General features: G+C 45.8%; 1 protein-coding gene and 1 long non-coding RNA gene across 4 annotated transcripts in view; one reads left to right on the top strand and one right to left on the bottom strand.

The window, feature by feature from the left end:
* Positions 1-14,919, bottom strand: part of LOC116231992 (rho GTPase-activating protein 7-like) — a 29,658-nt gene extending 14,739 nt beyond the window's left edge. For 2 of the 3 annotated variants that reach the window (XR_016471236.1, XM_031598032.2), the window contains exon 1: positions 14,561-14,917. Coding sequence is in view for 2 of the 3 variants with exons in the window: in XM_031598032.2 (XP_031453892.2) it covers positions 14,561-14,567 (7 nt within the window). In the remaining variant the exon portion in view is untranslated. Of the gene's footprint in view, positions 1-14,560 lie in introns of all 3 variants that reach the window. The other variant, XM_090150631.1, reaches the window with a different exon arrangement.
* A 794-nt stretch (positions 14,920-15,713) lies between these two features.
* On the top strand, positions 15,714-17,498 carry LOC149915883 (uncharacterized). The gene is made up of 3 exons (XR_016471397.1): positions 15,714-15,881; positions 16,137-16,327; positions 16,422-17,498. It is a non-coding gene; the product is annotated as an uncharacterized LOC149915883 (long non-coding RNA).
* The last annotated feature ends 791 nt before the right edge of the window (positions 17,499-18,289 follow it).

The raw sequence follows: 18,289 nt of genomic DNA, 5'->3' as shown, positions 1-18,289 counted from the left end.
AGGTGTGTACAACCCGGCTGAGTGTTCCAGGCATCTCTTTCTCCGAGATGAACTTTCACCTCAACATTGAGTGCTTCTATTTTGGGAGTATACATACAGAGAGAGCGTTTCACTTTTGCTTTTCTAATAAAAAGAGCTCATCATTTGTCTTTTTCAGATGGCCAGAGAAAAGCTGCATGATTCGGGTTAAACTGATTGGGAAGAAATACATAATACAATGCAGAACACACAGATAATTCATTCAGACAGCAATTAAAAGAGAGAAATGGATAGTTGAGGCAGTGGGGAAGAATTGTCAGTTCCACAGAAGAAAATTAACAAACGTGATGACTTAATGTAGGAAGTAATCAAATAAAATTAATAAGTCTAACAAAACCAAAAGCTTCCAAACAAAGAAAATCCAAAGTATTTCCCCACGGACAAAGGCTGAAGAGCCACCATCTATGGCATCATCTGGTCTCCCTGAACAACTTCCTTTTCCATCTAAGCAAGTGTCAGAGTTAACAAGACACCCAAATATCGCTGTTTTGGAATTGGTGGTGCAGCATTATTACCACTAGTGGGGTTTTGCCACCAATGGGAGCAACGTGGTGCAAAGGAACTTGTAATCCTGTTACAGCAGAGCTGGGTACAGCGGTTCTTGTGAATAGGAGAACCACTATTAGAGAAGCAGTGGAGTAGAGAAACTTCAGTTATAAGTAATTGATTGAACTGATTATTAAACTAGTAAAAGCGGATTGAAATCCTGATAAAATGCAGAACTAAAGAGGTTTTGCAAATGCTTGAGTTCTTTACAGTTGTTTGGTTTGACCACATTCACACCCTTACTTTGTTATTTGCAAGCATTTGTGAGCCCACAGTTTTGCTCAGATTAATAACCTGTAGTGATCAGCTCCTTCTTATAGGCAGGAAATTTGCTGGTCTCTATGAACATAGAATGTTTGTTCATTAGTGACTGATCAGCCTGCATTCCCCCCATAGGCTGAAACTCTTTCCAGTGGTATTTGATGTTTGTTTGCCATTCTATTCCAAGAATGTGTCAACAAGAAAGAAAGAAAAAAAGAGTACTGCTTAATCCCAGCCAAATCTGTCATTGCAGACCAGGAACTGATTTTATGATATAACTTATGTTATTTGCTGTTTTGCTGGATCAAGCTCATCATCAACAGACACATCTTTGAAATCTTTGAGACCTTTCTAGAAAACAGCATTTTTTCTAATACATATCTACATTTATGTGCACATATAGACATACACATGTGCACACATATATATATATACATATATTCTCTGGGATGTCAGAGAAGCAGAGATGCATTTTGGCATTACAGTTTGAACACTGGAACATGAAGAGGACATTAAAAGAGAACTCAAATAAAGCAACTGGTGCACACAAAAAATAAAGAGAAAAAAAAGAAAAAGACTGCAGTCAGAACATGAAAGGCAAACTGTGAAACGGCAGTAACAACTTGCAAATCCATTTTCCAAATGTACAAAGCAGACAGAGGGTCTCCAGTTGCCACCACTATATGGACTGTTACAAGAGTCAAGAAACATCAATATTCTCACTGCTTTAAGATAACTTTCTTTGGAGCAATTCTGTAGAAGTGGAAAAGCATTGCTACGATGACACTGATGCCCTAACCACACACCTCGTTCCTACAACAGGTCTGGAGGTGGCTTCAAATCAACGTAAAGGCAACATAAAGCTACATTCAAAGGTGATGGTGGGCTCTGTAACACACTAATGCATCTCAGCCATGCCTTGTAACCAGTTTTAATCTCTTCATGCTAAACTGAGTGCTTACTCAAATAAGAGTACACAGTCCACTGCAGCTTTTCAAACATTTTAAACATCTAACATTTTAGCACTGCACTCCCAGGCTTTGCTCTCTGTGCTGTGGATCCAACATGTCCCTTGTCAGAGTTGAAGCTCTGCACATAACTCGTGCTGACCTCTTCCTTCCCCAAAGCGCTCGTCTCACCCAGCTGTCAGGCGTCACAAGGCTGCTTATTTAAACACAGTGCGTCAAATAACTCGCAGCTTTTTAAACAACATTTCTATCAGCATTACATGGTTAGAAGACATCCAGAAATGTCAAGACTCCTCAAGCTGGGTTGGCTCAAAATGGGCGCAGCACCGAAGCAGTTTACGAAGTGGCTGCAGCTCATATCAGCTTAAAGGCCTTGGCAAGCATCCTGGCTCTTAGCTTGTCTCACATGGGATTTGCTGCATGGAGCACTAAATGCTTAAAGAGCAATTGCCTGAGACACCAAACCTTCACTGTGGTTTAGTTGTGATTTTCATTTTAGGAAATAACAAAGAAGCCAGTACTGAAGCCACAGCTCTGTGCTGGGATGGCTGGCAACGTCCGTTCCCAGCTCCTCTCCTGGCAGAGCCGGCAGCACCTGTTCTGGCTGACAAAGCACTGCCAGATCCAGGCATAGATCTGGCGACCACCTGAGCCTTGGTGCTACGTCACACAGCATCGTGGAGACGAGACAAAAGCCCCACTAGATTTTAAGTCTCATTTAAGTACATTAAAGATACACGGCTGCATCCTCCATAACACCCGCAGTTGATCACAAGGTGCCCACTACCAACTGACAGGTATAAAATGCATCCACTGTCCAGACTCCACCACAAATCAAGATGAGCCCGTAAGGCTTGAAGACTTCAAAGCCTTTCATCTTGGTTATTAAACTACTTTGTCTTTATAGACCTTCCAAACTCAAAAGAACATTATTTCACGTTCCAGATTTGAGGATGATGCTCAGAGAAGAAATACTGAGACTAAAATTACCAAACAACTGGAACCCATTAACAGGAACACTTCAGATCAAAAGATCACGTTTTGCCTTAGCTGCCTTCAGATTTTATTACTATTCAGTCCTTCCTTAAGAATGAATTAGAGCTCGGTGCCAGCCTAATCGTGACAGGAGGTTAAGGTCTTATTTGTGCCCAGGCACGGCACAATTCTTGAACCAAATAATTTTTCCTTAGATGGGTTGGCTGTGTAGGCTGTTTCAAGACGTGGAATTGGCAGGTCACAACATTGTGTGTTGTCCTGGGAGACTGCTAACAAAAAGAAAGAAGTGGGCTTCAATTCTTCAGTTTATTTTTAAGCAACGAGACAGATAAAGCTGGTTAAGTCAGAATCATAGAAAATATGTGTGTCATCTCTTCTGATTACCAAATACACACAAAATTTACTTACAGCACTACAAATGTCACAGGCTGGTACAGAGTAAAATTTGGAAGGCTCCTCGTCTTCCTAGTCAAGGAAGCAAGTTTACATTCCATATGTAAAAGCCTTTAGAAAGATCAAGAAAAACACACATTATCCTGACAATACCAGGATGTTAGCACGTGCACATTCTCACTTTGTCCAAAATATTAACTTAGTATGTTTTGTACAACACAAAACTTCTCAGTCTGTTCTGCAAAGAAGATACCATCTCTATGTCCACCACCACTGGTAGTGAAGTGAAAGGAGACAGGCCTTCTGATTCCAGTCAAATTCTAACACATACAAACTAAACATGCAAAGCAGGAACCTGGATTTCAGCCAAATGATGCATCATTCTCCATAGGCACAAACCCACCAAGAACGAACTGATGGACAAGTATGTGCTGAGTTCACACATCACCAGAAGTTTACTGTCTTCTACCTTTGCCCAGAAAACACCGTGACACAGTTCAGTAACAGCAGCATTTGTCATGTTTTCCCATGTTCAAGAGTGCTGGGTTCCAGCTGGCCCCAGGGCATGCTATGAAACCCCCTGCTGTGACACAGAGAGTCCTTACCTCTGGAGTGAGGGAGCATCCAGGCTGGCAGGAGCTGGTGGGTTGGTTTACATCAATATTATTTACTCAGCTTCACCACAAATGTTGCTGTTCTTATAAAGGAGATGGTACGGAAATACACAGTATTCCTACGCTCCTTCTTTCCTCCTCCCCAGAAATACTTCACTTCATCTTTGAAGAACAATGAATAGTAAAAAGGGAGAAAAAAAATGGACTGCTCCCTTCCAGCACCAAGCCAGCATAAGCAGTGACAGCACCCACATTAAATATTTTACCATTAATGGCTCCAATATAAAGCTTTCTGGATGATCTATGGAAGCCCTGCAATCAGAAGTCTTACAAGCTTTTGCTCAGCCACATTTCCAATTGATGGCTTTCTGATGAGAGGGGAGTTGCCCTCACTTGTATCATCATATTTAGAAATCCATTTAAGTCCCTTTGAAGTTACTTGAATGATCACTTTTGAAAGGTTATAAAAAATGCTGCTAAGCCACTTTTGTTATTTCTGTGAAGTCTAGAAAGTGTAAATGCTTAAATCATCGACCAAGCACATAGCATTCATATTCAGCATACTTTTTAAAAGCATACTTAGCATACCGCTGAGAAAGATCACTCTGCTGACAGAAGTCAAGTGCCCGGATTAATTTAAAGGAGTGTATTTCACAATCCATCATTCCAGAACAGGAGAACAAGGAACTGCTCAGTTAAATTAAATGGTGAGTTACTCAGGAACATATCAAAGGAAATCCATCTCTGCACCGTGTCTGGTTCAGACGTGAAATTCAGGGCTGACATGACTAAAAGCCAAGCAGGCTAGCTGGATTTAACAAGAGACTGTTATTTATTTACTTGCACTCTCACACAACATGCAAAGTGACAATTTATCTGCATTGTGACACAAGGGAGCAGTTTCAGGCCAGCACCCTTCAAAGACTCTTTGAAAGAGAACAAGCATTGAGAAAACAGCCTGGGAATGGTGGGCTGGAAGCAAAACCAGCTTTACAGATACCACCAAAGCCTGAGATTCTCACAGGGTATTTTTAACTTTTTTTTTTTTTTTTTTAAATCTTTAAATAACTTTTGTCGGTTCCATTTTTTCCACCAGCTCTTCTCCTTAGTTCTCCCTTTACATTTAGGACTTTTTATCCCTGGACTCGCAGATATATTTAACCCAACCTCCTCATCACAGGAGAAAAGTAGTTTGAAACAGGATATCCCAGTGAAATGCAAGTTCCTTTAAAACCATTCACTCTTTAAAAGTAAATTACAGTATTACCCTCGTACTGCAGTATCTGACAACATTCCAGAGGAAAAAAAAAAAGGCAAATTTCATCATGGAAATGTATGCTTATAGGCCAGTATATATGTATGCACTTCTGAGAGGCTGTACCTCTAAGCTGGGAAGTCAGGCTGAGTCAGTCATCCTACAACCTTGCAAACATCAACAGACAGCCACCAGCTGCGACGACCTGAAGCACAGCAGTTAGCAAACATTCCAAACTGATGTCAGCTTTGATAGCAATAGCTTTTTCCTCCTTATCCAACTTGATGGATTTGGGCACATCTCATACACAAACCAGCACACTGTGAAAAGCACTGGAGTACTGGAAAAGGCATTAATCTGGAGTGCTGTGCTGACTGAGAAGGCAAAATGAGAGAGCAGAGGTTGCTGCTGGCCAAGGTCACACAGCTGAGCACAAAACCTCCTTGCACAACTCACCCTTTGGGGCCAACCTGCTGCAGTACATCAGCTTGTTGCAAATCAGCACGGGGTATCGCTTCCGTCATCCCACTGTGATTAATACCTCTATTGCAAATGATACCTTCTGCCAAAACACCAACCATTTGTTTTTATATGTTTGGCAAAACACTTTTTCCTTTTATGGGCTTGGCCAAAATCAGCCCAATTTTTCAGGTTGATCGGGCATTTGGCAGTAATGCACCTAAATGGCTTTCTAGTGCCGTATGATAACTGAGCGTTGCCACAAGAAGATTTATGGCACAGAGCCCCAGGTAAGGATGCTCCATTTTCCTGCAGACTGATTAGCACTGTCTATTTCAGTGATTTAAGTGTTTTCTCAAAGAAGGCATTCCAAGAGCTGAAATGGATACATATTGTCAGCTTCTGGCAGTTTAAGTGCAAACAGCTGCCTTGAAAGCTCTGCGCCCTACCACAAAGAGATGAGCCTCTGTGAAAGCGAGTCAATCAAAGGAGATAAATCTTTGTGTCAGCTCCAATTATTGAGATACTCCAGTTAACTCAGGGAATCACACACATTAGACTGGCTTTAAATGCCCACGTGGTTGGGACTATCCCATTGCTCCTGGGAGGCAATTTCACTGTCTGACAAATCAAGAGGCTTTTCTCAGCTAGTTAATTCCAATTAAGTTTTTCCTCTCAATTTCATCCTACTATCCATTATCCTCAGTCAGCTACCCTTAGCAATTCCTCCCCTGCCATGCTGCTTGTGTTAAGAGTCCTGGAAATAGTGACATTATTACAAGTACCTGGTGATGAGACCCATGAGACCTCCTAGCACTACAGCCTCAGAGCAGACAGCTAAGGCCATTTAATCAAGCTTTAATTTAGGCATAGAGCTAACCTTCTCTTTGTTATTCCTTATGTGTTGTCTTTTTTCTTCTGAGCAGCTTTGTTTCTTCTGACTCTCCTCACCACAGACAGATACCCAAGTGCAAGGTGTGATGGTGCAGCCTTAGAAAACAGCTGCTGCAGAATCAGCTCCTGCTATCCACCTGGAAGCATACAAGCACCCATGTCCTGGAACACTGTGAGCAGAGATCACACAGTACAGAAAATGAGTTGTTTTCTTTTTTGCCATACTACTGTGTCATGAACTTTATATAAAATGCATTACATTAAATAATTCCTTTCCAATAATTCCTCCAATAATTACTTGGAATAGATGGACTTTGTGGCACTCTGGGGCACCAGATCACCGCGAAGAAAAACAGTTGTAAAGGCCAGTACAATCAGCTGTATATTTTCAGTAGATAACACTTTGAAAATAAAATTAATTAAAAACAAAGTAATTTTTTAAAATGTATTTATTTATTTTCAAAGTTCCATTTTCCCCTTGGGTTTGTTTTCTAATGATAAAATTATATGCATCAAAGCTGAATTGCACCCCTGAAGCCATTTACAACTTGGCTGCACACTGACACATCTATGTTCTTGAGATGGGATGGTCACAGCGCTCCCCAGCTCCCCTCCCTGTACCCATGCTGCCACCTTTCTCACACTCTCACGAAGAGAAACGTAATGAAAATAACATGTAAACATATTCTTCCAGCACAGGAAGTTCAAAGGTTTTTCCAAGTTTATTTCAAGAACCAAAAGGAATTCAGCTATTTTTTCTCCCCTCTTCTCAACACAGCAGTGAGCATCACTGGGCTGCATACTCCTTAGAGAAAACAAAACCCCTCTCTCCAAAGAGCAGCAGGAGGAAGCACAGACACTGGCCTCAAGGAGCAGTCCTTACCCGTGGGCCCTGATGGATGAGCCCACTGGTTCAGGAAGAGCTGGCTGTTGTCAATGTGGCCACTCAACAACCTCTGACTGACTGTGACTGGGAGAAGTGCCCCACAAGGGCAAAAGGACCCAGGAAACTAAAGGCCAGTCAGCCTCAAACTGGAGAGGGAAGGTGATGAAGCAGCTAGTCCTGGAAACCATTTCCAGATATATGAGCAACAGGAAAATAATCACAAGTAGAAGGCTTGGAATCACCAAGAAGTCATGCTTGATCAACTTGGTAAAGCTTCAATGATGGAACAACCACATGCAGTTCTGTGGACTACCTGGGGGGGCATGGAACTACTGGAAATACTTCAGCAAAAGGTTGCTATGATGATGAAGGGACTGCAGTGTTTCCCATATGAGGAAAAGCTAAGGGAACAGAGGCTGTCCAGCCCAGAGAAGGCTCAGGGGCATCTCATCAACACACACAAATACCTGAAGAATGGAGAGTGCAAAGAAGAGAGAGACAGATTCTTCTTCAGTGGTACCTAACGAGAAGACAAAAGGTAACAGGCAAAAACTGAAACAGAGGAGGCTCTGTCTGACCATCAGGAAGAACATCTGTGCTGAGCAGATAATGGAGAACTGGCATAGTTGCCCAGAAAACTTCCAGACTCTCCTTCTTTGAAGAGCTTCAAAAGCTGCCTGGACGTGGTCCTGGGCATCTGCTCTGGGCAGCACTACTGGAGAGGGGCTGGGCCAGAGGACACAGAGGTCCCTTCTAACCTCAATCAGTCTGTGATTCTGTGAAGAAAAGTTTGAATCAGACACACAGAAAATGGGCACAGTACTTAAAACAGTGTCTCATTCCAGCTGCTGTCTCCTGAACCAGCTAGTCCTCTTCGAACTGCATTTCAGCACCTTCATGTAATCATTAATAACATTTCTAGTTGGCCACTGTATGATAATACTTCATCTCTAGCATACTCATACCACATCCAAATTCACTGTTCCTGCTTTGACTCATGACCAACAATGATTGGACTAGATGATCTTGTAGGTCCTTTCCAACCTTGTGGTTCTAAGATTCTATGAGGGTACAGCCTTGGAGAAAGGAAATAATATAAAGGTGAAGATACCTGCAAAAAAGGATGCCTCCTTCAGCCCTTCCAACTGCATGAGCAGCAGAATAAACTGATTACAAAACCCGCAGGCATTTGCTCTGTCAGGACAGAGAAACCTATTACTAAGAAAAAGAAAACTGGAAGAATTTCAGAATGATCTGCTTCTAACTAAACAGCCACTCTCAGCCCCTATCATAGGTACAGCAGAGAGCACCAAGCCAAAATCTGCCTGTGTTGCACAAACTAAATTCCAAAGGCACTACTCTGAGGTCATCTGAAGCCAAATTCACAGAAGTGGGAAGAAGCCTTGTGCAGATTTATACCTGCAATTAATTTTATACCACACGCCATCCCACTGAGATCCCAGGGATAAAATGTGTGTATGTTCAAAAGGCAAGGTTTAAGCTCTGACCTAGATTTACACCAGTGTAAGGAACAGCACTACATAGCCCAGTATTTGTGTTATTCAGGCCAAAGAAAGAAATGTACTGGCAGCTGTGAACAGTCTGAAAATCAAAATCCTGATGGGAAGAGCTTCATGCAGAGGTTTGGCTTGTTATTGCAGCTGACTCTCTGCATATCCTTTATCTTTTTTTTTCCCCCTCCTCTCAGAGACAGACGACCTTAAATGCAAAGTGATAACGTAGGTCAGGAGGAGCATTTATTATGGATGAGCTATTTTTCTTTCATGTTTGCAAAAACTGGCAGGAGTCCTTATTTCAGCTAGATTTCAGACCCATGGGTGATCTGGAATTTAACATTATTTATGTCTCTGAATATATAAAAAAAAAAGCAATGAAAAGGAAGCAAATTAAAAATAATCGGAACACAGCTGAGGTCTGATAGCTTTCCTTTTTGGAACCACTCAATTCCATCTCCACCCTTGTCTTTGCTGAAGTCAGATGACTATTCCAGTGGTTTGAAGGCATGCTGTATAGAAGTTAGGATATTCGTAGAAATTGGACAGTGTACTTTTATGTTGTTTCACAAGCAAGGAGCATGAAATGTTTTACAAATTCCAGGAACTAACTTGTGTGGCAGCACTCCTGCTGCAGGCATTCAGACTATCTACTCACAGCTCTGCTGTATTAATTGTTGTGCAGAGATGTTGAACTAAACCCTTTGCAACACGGGTTCAGAGATGGGTACTCTGTATTCTGTATGTGTACAGACAGGACTGCTGGGCAGGGGTGAAACCCTGCTGCCACTGAGGCCGTGCTCCAGCCTCTCAATCCCCACCCATTGCTTTTCATCAGGTCACAAGGACACATGACCAGATGCTGCCCCCCTGCCCACCCTGGTAATATAAAAGTAATTGCTGAGTGCAGAGGAGAGTCACAGTTCAGCACTTCCAGTGTTGACTGGATTTGCATCTTTGCAGAGGGCCATTCCTCAAGGGTGGGGTTGCAAAGAACATTCTTAGGAAAGGTTTATTTGCATGTTCCTGAAACGATTCTAGGGCCAAACCCATCCTGGCTGCTTTTCTAAGCTCTATTTGCCATCAAATAACACACAAAACTAAGCAGCAGGTTCTTAAAATATTCAGAAAATGGGTTTACTTTTTGGCCATGTTATTTCACAGAAACCTTCTGACAAAGTTAAGGAAAAACAGAGTTGTTCATTATACACAAGAGGAAACGCTAAGAATATTATCAAAACTGGGGCCAATCCTACTGACATAACAGGCTCTACCCACACCTCTTCTTTGGCCACTTATCCTGCAGGAGTCTTTGAGCTGATACCACTCCTTGACTGAATGCCTCATCTTTCTCACATGGAGGAGACTGCAGTAAAGCAGCACAATGCAGCCCTCCAAAGCAACTCCACAGCAGCTCAGAGGAAGCTGTCATTAAGTTCAGAGCAGAGCTAAAACAGCTAGGTCTTGAAGAACACATTCTGGTGCACAATGGTTTTCACTTTCAGGCATTTACCCCTCTAGCATTAGCATACATTAGATTTGTGCATACTTCCTGTGTAACACCAGTCAGGTTGGAGCAGCATTAGGCATTTGGCTAGAAATTCAGGTGTCCTTTTCAGGAGCATCTAAATTTGCTTCACTCTCTAAGTCCCACTGAAACTTGCTTGAGGTGAATTTAATGGAACTTTAAGGCTCCCAATTCTCTTTTGTGCTAGATTCTGTCCTCAAATTTAACAATAAAAAGCAAGCAGGCTCTGATTGAAAGTCTGCACTGTTGAATATAAAGCAGGAATCTGGATAGCATGAACATGAGCATAACCGAGCACAGCTCCTCTGAACAGTAAGGGTTAATTTTATGTGGCACTCATGGTCACACAGCAAATCAATGGGCAAACCTGAAGCACAGCCCTCAGGGCATATTACATACAATCAGATGCAGGAGTAATTGAAGAGGCTTAAAAGCAGCATTACATCAACTTAAAGTATGCCTAGAAAAAGGCATAAGGTGGCTCAGTGATTTGCTGAAATTGAAAAAGAGTCAAGAGCAGAGCTGACGTTTGGCCTGAACAGCTCATTTCATCACATTGGTAGCCTAGCACTGGAAAGCCTGCTACTAACTTATACTGTGTAAAACTTCTGGTTTTAGTGCCATCATTTTCACTGTCCACTAATGGAAATACTGAAGTCCTGAACTCAAAGAACGCCTCTCACTGAACATCACTGCCTTGATACGGTGCCTTGGCTCAGACCTCACACAGGGCTGACAGCAGCTGCTGGGCAAGCTGTCCCTGTGTGCAGCATGAGAACCAGACCTGTGAGCTGTTGGCCCAGCAGGGCACTCACCAGCCCTACCTGACATCTCACTTCTCATGTCAGCCGCCAAAACCGCATCTACAGTTTTGAAATATTTCCTGTTTCCTAATTTGAATGATTCCCTCAGTCATTTTTCCACTCAGATGCTCAAGCATTTTTGGAAAACATCTAAACAGGAAGAGAGCTGACCTCTTCTCCCTGAACATCATGTCCTCGCTTCTCCTGGCACCAGAACGTAACTCGAGTGCCAACTCCCGCAGTGACTCCAGGACACACTGAGGGTGGATCCCTCACCTTGCGATTGATGTTGGCACTGCTTGTGTGCTTGGGAGGGTGGCATCATCCAGCAGGTCTGCTTCTCTGGGATGGTGCTGGTCCAGTCACCAGGTCAGGGAGGAGCCACCCCACAGCCACCACAACCTCTGGAAGAATGCCCATGGACTCACGTGATCAGACAGCGGGCCAAAAACTTATTTCTGGTAGATATTAGGCAGCTCCTCTCCCGTAAACTTTTACATGGCAAAAAACCCTTTTGGGATTTTGGCCAGCCAAGTCAGAGGGAGCTGTGCGAGCATGTGAGGTGCCAGGAGGGATCTGCTTGCTAAATTCTGTTTGTTAGGCTCTGGATTCAGCTCTTCTGCTGGGGTAAATCAAATGCTGACACAGTGCAAGAGTGAAAAGTCCACGAGCAGAAGGACCTGTAGTTTTCTGGGTTCACATGCTTTCCCTGCAGAGCACCAGGCTGGTTATGTGCACTTTCCTTAAGAAGCCCTGATGTGCCTAGAAATTACATTTCATATATGTGCTATATAGATACACAAGGTGCTACTGTGAGGGCCTTGCAGCAGTTTAGTCACACTGCAGAATTTAAGATTGGTAGTAACTGCAAAAAATTAGGTTTACATTAATTGCATTTTTTTTTTTTTTTGTCCTTTCCCCCAGAGACTTCCCCTTCCAAGTCCCATAACCATCCCAAATAAGCAAACCTGCTGGAAAATGCCACACTACCAAGTCACTTCAGTCTCTATGCAGGAGGAGACCAGCCACAGCCATCACCGCTGGCAGCAGTGCGCCAGCCACCAGCTCTGGACCTTGGCTCAGAGCTGCTCCAACACATGCAGGGGTGCTGCATTCTGTATTGCTCTGGACAACTTGAGGCATTTCTTCCAGCGAAGTAGAACATGGCCCACGTCAGTCCTTGAGAGCCATCAACCTCTATCTCCTCTGCTAGAACCTTGCTAGGGCTTAGCAAACATGGGTGGGACAGCCCAGGGATGATTTTGCTGTTTTCCCTGGTGTTCAGTGCAGCTCACTTTGCCTCCTCTCTGCATGCGTCCTGAGCATCATCTTCCCAGCCCTACCAAACAGAAGTCATGCTTTTCCAAGACCCAGACAGGCCACACCATTTCCCAGAGCCAAAACCAGGCAATCCCAGAGAAAGCAAAATTATAATGTATTACTGCTGAGAAAGACTCGTGGTGTGAAAATTAATAGAGGTGAATAGTTTGCAGCTGTCCCCCGTCTGCTGGTCTGCTTCAGGGAAAGCGATGCCCTCCATGCATTGCAGCACAGTTCTGACACACCGGGCACAAGCTGTCATTTAGATTTATCCAAGTTCTTCGTTTAATGTCCGACCGGTTGGGAAGCAGCTCAAGGCAGATCCCTGCAGTTTCTCCTTAAAGCTGCTTCAAACAGCTCTCGAGCTTCAGTAATTGGTAGCGTGTTCAGCTAAAGCCCTGAACACACAGAGCCCTGTGCTGATAAGGGACACTGAGCCCACAACACCAGTGGGACAACGACAGCAAGAGCAAGTCTGCTACGCATTGAAAGCACTGAGGTTCAAAACAAGTTTTCTTTCTGAATTTTGAAATCCACAGGATTTTTAGGAATGCTTTTAAGTTATGGATCCTTTTGAAAAACCCTTACCCTCTGTGAGAGCACCATCATGAAGCAATACACATGCAAAAACAGCATGGGAAGAGCCTTGCATGCTGGACATGGGGGGAAAGGAAGCAGGGTTGGTGTGAGGCAGACAGCAGCCATTGCACTTTCACACTGTAATTCACTTATTCATTCAGCAAACTCATCACACTGGATTCTCTACATACTATATAGTCCTCAAGCCATATACCAACTTTTAATATAACTTCATTAAGTTTAGGAGAAGACTTCACACCCCACATGAATTTTAGGAGAAGACTTTACACCCCATCACAAGCCAGGCCAGACCCAACCAAGCATACGTTCCATCCCTGTTCAATACAACATTCAACAAATCACCATGCAAAGTTAGCTCTCCTCTGCTGTCAAACCGACCAGCCGCTCAGCTCAGAAGAGAGCAGCGCACCCAGAGCCACAGCAGTGAGGTGTGCTGAGGCTCTGCCATTTGCTGCATGCAGCATCCCCAGCTCACAGCCATCACCACCTGCAGCAGCATCAGGCCTGCATCACCCTCACCCTGTCAGCCTCGAGCTTCAGCCCTTCTGGAGGTGTTCAATTTCATGCACTGCCACCAGTGACAAGTTGTTCGGTGTTAGCTTGAACAACGATGCAGAAGTTAAATCAATAGGCTTTGCCTAACAAAGGGAAAGGTCCCATCGGGCACAGCTGGGCTGCAGGCTGCTCACTGAGGAGAGGAGCAGCTCCCAAACGCCACGTGTAACACAGCAAAAGTCACGTTTAAGAGGATGGTCGCGTTTAAGAGACTCCTGGCTGCATTCCATCCCCACACAAGCAGCCCTCCTGCGCTGGGGCAGCACTCCAACACAAAGCATTCCTGCGCTGACCCCTCCCAGCACACACCTAGCACCGCGGCCATTCTCACGATTTGTAGCTCCCCCCATCAGTGCCCTCATTCCCAAAGACCAGCGATATCCCCCTAAAGCAACCGCGAGCCGCCCCGCGCGGCCCCAGCACCTCCCCGCTCCCGAGTGACGCGAGGCGACGAGAAGCAAACGGACTCCAAACTTGGCCGGAAAGCCTCAGCACGCAAAAGGCTGCAAACGCAGCTCGATTTATTCTACGGAGAGGCACGGAATGCGCTTTCATCTCACGCAACGGCCCCCAAAACCCGGCCTGGAGCGCCGCATCCCCGCATCCCGCCGGGCGGGCGGCTGCTGCCCCCCAGAGGCGACACGTGCCCAGCACGGCCACCCCGCGCCAGGCGCCCGCCGCCTCTCGGATGCTCGCTTTGAGGTTTCTAACAACAGGTTTTTTGTGCTTGTTGGTTTTGTGGGTTGTTTCCCACCCACCCCCACCACATCGCTAGCACTGGAAAGTTTTCCACTTTCTAGCTAAACGTACACCGGCGCAAACCAAGCCGCCCCCAAACACACCCTACTGTCTGGAACAACACGGGGGGGGAAATTTTAATAATAATAATAAAAAAATAAGAACGGAAAAAAAGTAAAGCCTGCTCCTACCTGCCATGGAACGAACGACAAGAACCGTGTCACGTCCACTCACAGCGATATCTGTCCCTCCGAACGACTCGTGGGGCAGCCGAGCCCCGCCGCCCGCTGTGCTTTAAGGGGAGCGGAGAGATCCCACCCAGCGGGGTGGAGAATCCCGGCTGGGAACGGGGAGAGCGCAGCTGGGTCACGGCCCTGCAGCTGCGTGCATCCCGCAGGCTTCGCCGCGCGGCTCCTTTCCCCGGCGGTCGCTTGCAGCCCTTTGGCTGCTGCCACATTAGCAGCGGGGATGGAGAACGGCAGTGCCAAACGCGCGGTCCTGTGCCGTCAGGAAATAAATACAAGATCAGCCGCAGGACAGAAAGGCATGATGTGTAGAGGTACTTAAAACACTGGTGTTGCAACACTGAGAAATCCCCGTTTAACTGGAGAGTGGCCCAGCTGAATGAGATCAGCACACGGCATCACCCTGATACGCAGCTGTATTCTTACTGCAGGCAGTGGGAACAAATAAACTAAATGTAATGCTTCTACTGCTTCACGCAGTACGGGTTACAAATTCATTCGGATGGAGCACAGGCAGCTGATCACGGTTTGATTTTATCTTCCAATAAAAACCAGGCAATCAGGTGCACCTGGTCAGGTGCTGCCCCACACTGGACCAAAGGACAGGTGTGAGGCTGTGCTGGGGAGCAGCCTGTCCAGCCACCCGCAGCTCTCCTTGGGCTCTCAGCTGTGACAGATCCAGGGATGCCAGCAGCACATCAGGGCTCTGAATTAGTTATTACCCCCATGTGTATTTACTCACAGTTTGGGACCTATTCCCCCTTCCTTCAAGATTTTCTGTGTTAAACCTTGGCTGTGCATAATTTGCATTAAAAATCAATTTAAAGAAATGTGGTATCAAAGAACGATAGTCATTTTTCAAATGATGAGAGACAAAACAAAGCCAATTTCCCAACTTGCTGCTCTCCCAAATGCTGTTTAGGCCTCTAGCTCTCCCATTTCCATCTTATCTACCAGGCACCTGGAGCAGCCCAGCAAACCATGGCCAGCTGCCCTGCATCAGCCCTTATCAGAGTACACCTGCAGGACCTCATTAGCACTGATTTTGGCTCCTAACACTAACAAATGAGCTGCTGTAGTAACATTACCTTTTTAAAAGAAGTAAAATCAAGCTTCCATCAACTGATACTTGGGAGATCAGATGCCTGCATCCCTGTCTCACCAGCAAGCCCCCTCCATCTCTTCCTTCCCCCAGCCCAGTCTGCTGCTCCAGGACAGGCAGCTGATTGGCAGCCTGCAAGAAGTAGAGACCTGGGCCATTCTCCAGGTCCAGAATTGTTGTATTGATCACATGCTGTGCCTTTACTCTGGCTTTCCTCCTACTGAGGGGTCCTGCTAGCTGTTCTCCAACAGCACTACTGATGCATTTGATGTGGGGTCCTGCTGGGGCTATGCTGGGGTCTGGTTGGAGCAACTACTGGGGCTCTGCCTCACACCTTGGAGAGAGCTGGAAAAATATTATCCAGAGGTATTCCCCCTTTCTTCTTGCTTAAACACAAGCTTTCAATTCCTTCTGGCACAGGCTTCCTGAAGGAGGAAATCAAGGGAACACAAAACTTCGGAGGGCCCCACCTGACATGGCAGTGGCATGTCCCAGAGCAGACAGTGTTGAGGATGCTGGCCCACAGCCCTGTGACACAGATGTGGTCCTCGGTCCTTCCCAGCCATGACAACTTGAGCATGGCTGGTTAAGGTGCTTCGAAGGAAGTAAATGTAGGACTGACAAAAATATCCCCTGAATGGAGCTTTGCTGATAGTTTTCTACATTGTTATAAAATGACTCTTTTTTTTTCCTGTCATCTTGTAGGGCTGAATAACTTCAGCAGTGCCTGAGCAGAGCAACGGTGCAGTCCAGAAATCAGCCCAGCAATCAGAAACTGTTGTAACCGCCTGTGGTAACCTCTGCTGAGCCCTTCTTTAAATCACAAATGCACTGCAGGGAGGTGGAAAAACATTTATCTTCATAATTGTCTTCCACTCGTCTGTCCAGCAGTGCAAACAGAAGAGCAGGAGGACCAAATTATTGCTTTCAGATGAGAAATGCAGCTGGAGAAATCTCTCTCCTGTTCTGCTTGGACTGAGCAGAGCGCTGCCCTGGGCTTTGAGGGACACCAGGCTGTCCTCCATGCATCACCTCCTGATCCTCAGGAGGAACAATTCCTTCCCACCAGCTGCTACAGCCCTCCGGTGACAAACCCCTCACACAGCACTGTCTGTTCCCACCCCCATCCCTCACAGCCGTCCCCAGAGGCCGCCTGATCCCGGCCTCCTTCCCAGCCTGAGGGCCCTCGCAGGAACAGCAGGGGATATTTTTAGCCTGTTTACAGAGAGCAGCACATTTGGGTCCAGCCATCCGGGCAGTGACATGGCAGCTGGGTGCTGGGAAAGGAGAGGGAGTCAGAAAGAGCACCAGAGCTGGCAGAGGCCACCAGGTGGGTGCTGGGTTACTGTGAACACACCACAGCTGAATGCTGGTGAATGCCATTTACTGTTCCCTCAACTCTGGGATTTTCTGTTCCAGCCAGGATGTTCTGGTGTGGACGATGCTGTAGCCCTTCCCCAAATATTCGACAGGCAAACACCCTATGCACCACGCCAGCACAACTCACAAAGCAGCAGCATTCACAAGGAGCGTGTTTCCCATAAGCAGCCCATGTTAATTCCTTAGTTGAAACCACAGGCCAGGGGCCTCATTCCCATCAGCACAGGATTGCAGCCCCTCAGACCAACCTGAAGGTACCTTTCCCTCACACTCCTCCAGCAGACATCCCATGCCTTGCTGCCTGGGGGTTTGGCATGATTGCTGTGGCCTCACCACACTTGACGCTGTACTTGCTGCCTCTATAAAGGGGAAGTAAATAATTCTGGGGCCTTGCAGACCCAATTTACGTACAGAAATGCAGGCTGGATCTGAAGCAGGAAGACACAGGAAAAAGTCTTCTAGAAGGTGCAGCTCTCTGTTAACTGCTTCTGCTCCTTATGGACAAACTCCAGAACCACAGCTGGCACTGTGGGGCACCAGCACAGGGCTGGGAAGCCTCTATCACATCTGGTACCTTACAGAATAAGTTGTGGTATTTGCTGGAGAGTGCTCAGCACAGCAGCACTCCGTGTTCCTCCAGCACAAAGCACCAAGCCTGCCTGGGAGCAGGGCAGAGATTTCCAAACCTGTTTCCAATGCTGCAGCAGCTGGGTGCTGCAAACCTGCATCCTGATTAAGATGACTTCATTAGTGTCTCTCAGCAGATGGGAACCTGAGGGCTGCAGCATGGCGGCTGGCAGGGATGGCAGTCGTGCAGAAGCTGTGAGCTGGAGCATTTTGCATCCTGTCCTCAGGGCTGCCGCATGCTGCAGACCTGCAGAGAGCAGTAGTTCTCAGCCAGGTGTAGCAGTGTGCCTATTACAAAGCTACACACACCAGTGGTTTTTTGGAATATTAGATATTTGAAGTCAGCATCACGATCAACAGAAAGCATGAAGCATATGCTTCATTTCAAAGACATGATGTGATGAGAACTAAGCATTCCTTGCCAGCATGTTCCAGGTACAGCACTAGGAACTGCTGAACCAGCAGTTCTGTATCCCATCAGGAATGACATTGAAGATGATGCTGTACATTTCTTTCTCTAAAGAAAATTAGGATGTGGTTCAGAGAATGGGGAGACCAAGCCTGGG

Source organism: Phasianus colchicus, chromosome 15 (genome assembly GCF_987193195.1).
Source record: "Phasianus colchicus chromosome 15, bPhaCol1.hap1.1, whole genome shotgun sequence".
In the NCBI taxonomy this organism is placed as follows: Eukaryota; Metazoa; Chordata; class Aves; order Galliformes; family Phasianidae; genus Phasianus; species Phasianus colchicus.
This window is presented reverse-complemented; position numbering and strand designations above follow the sequence as displayed.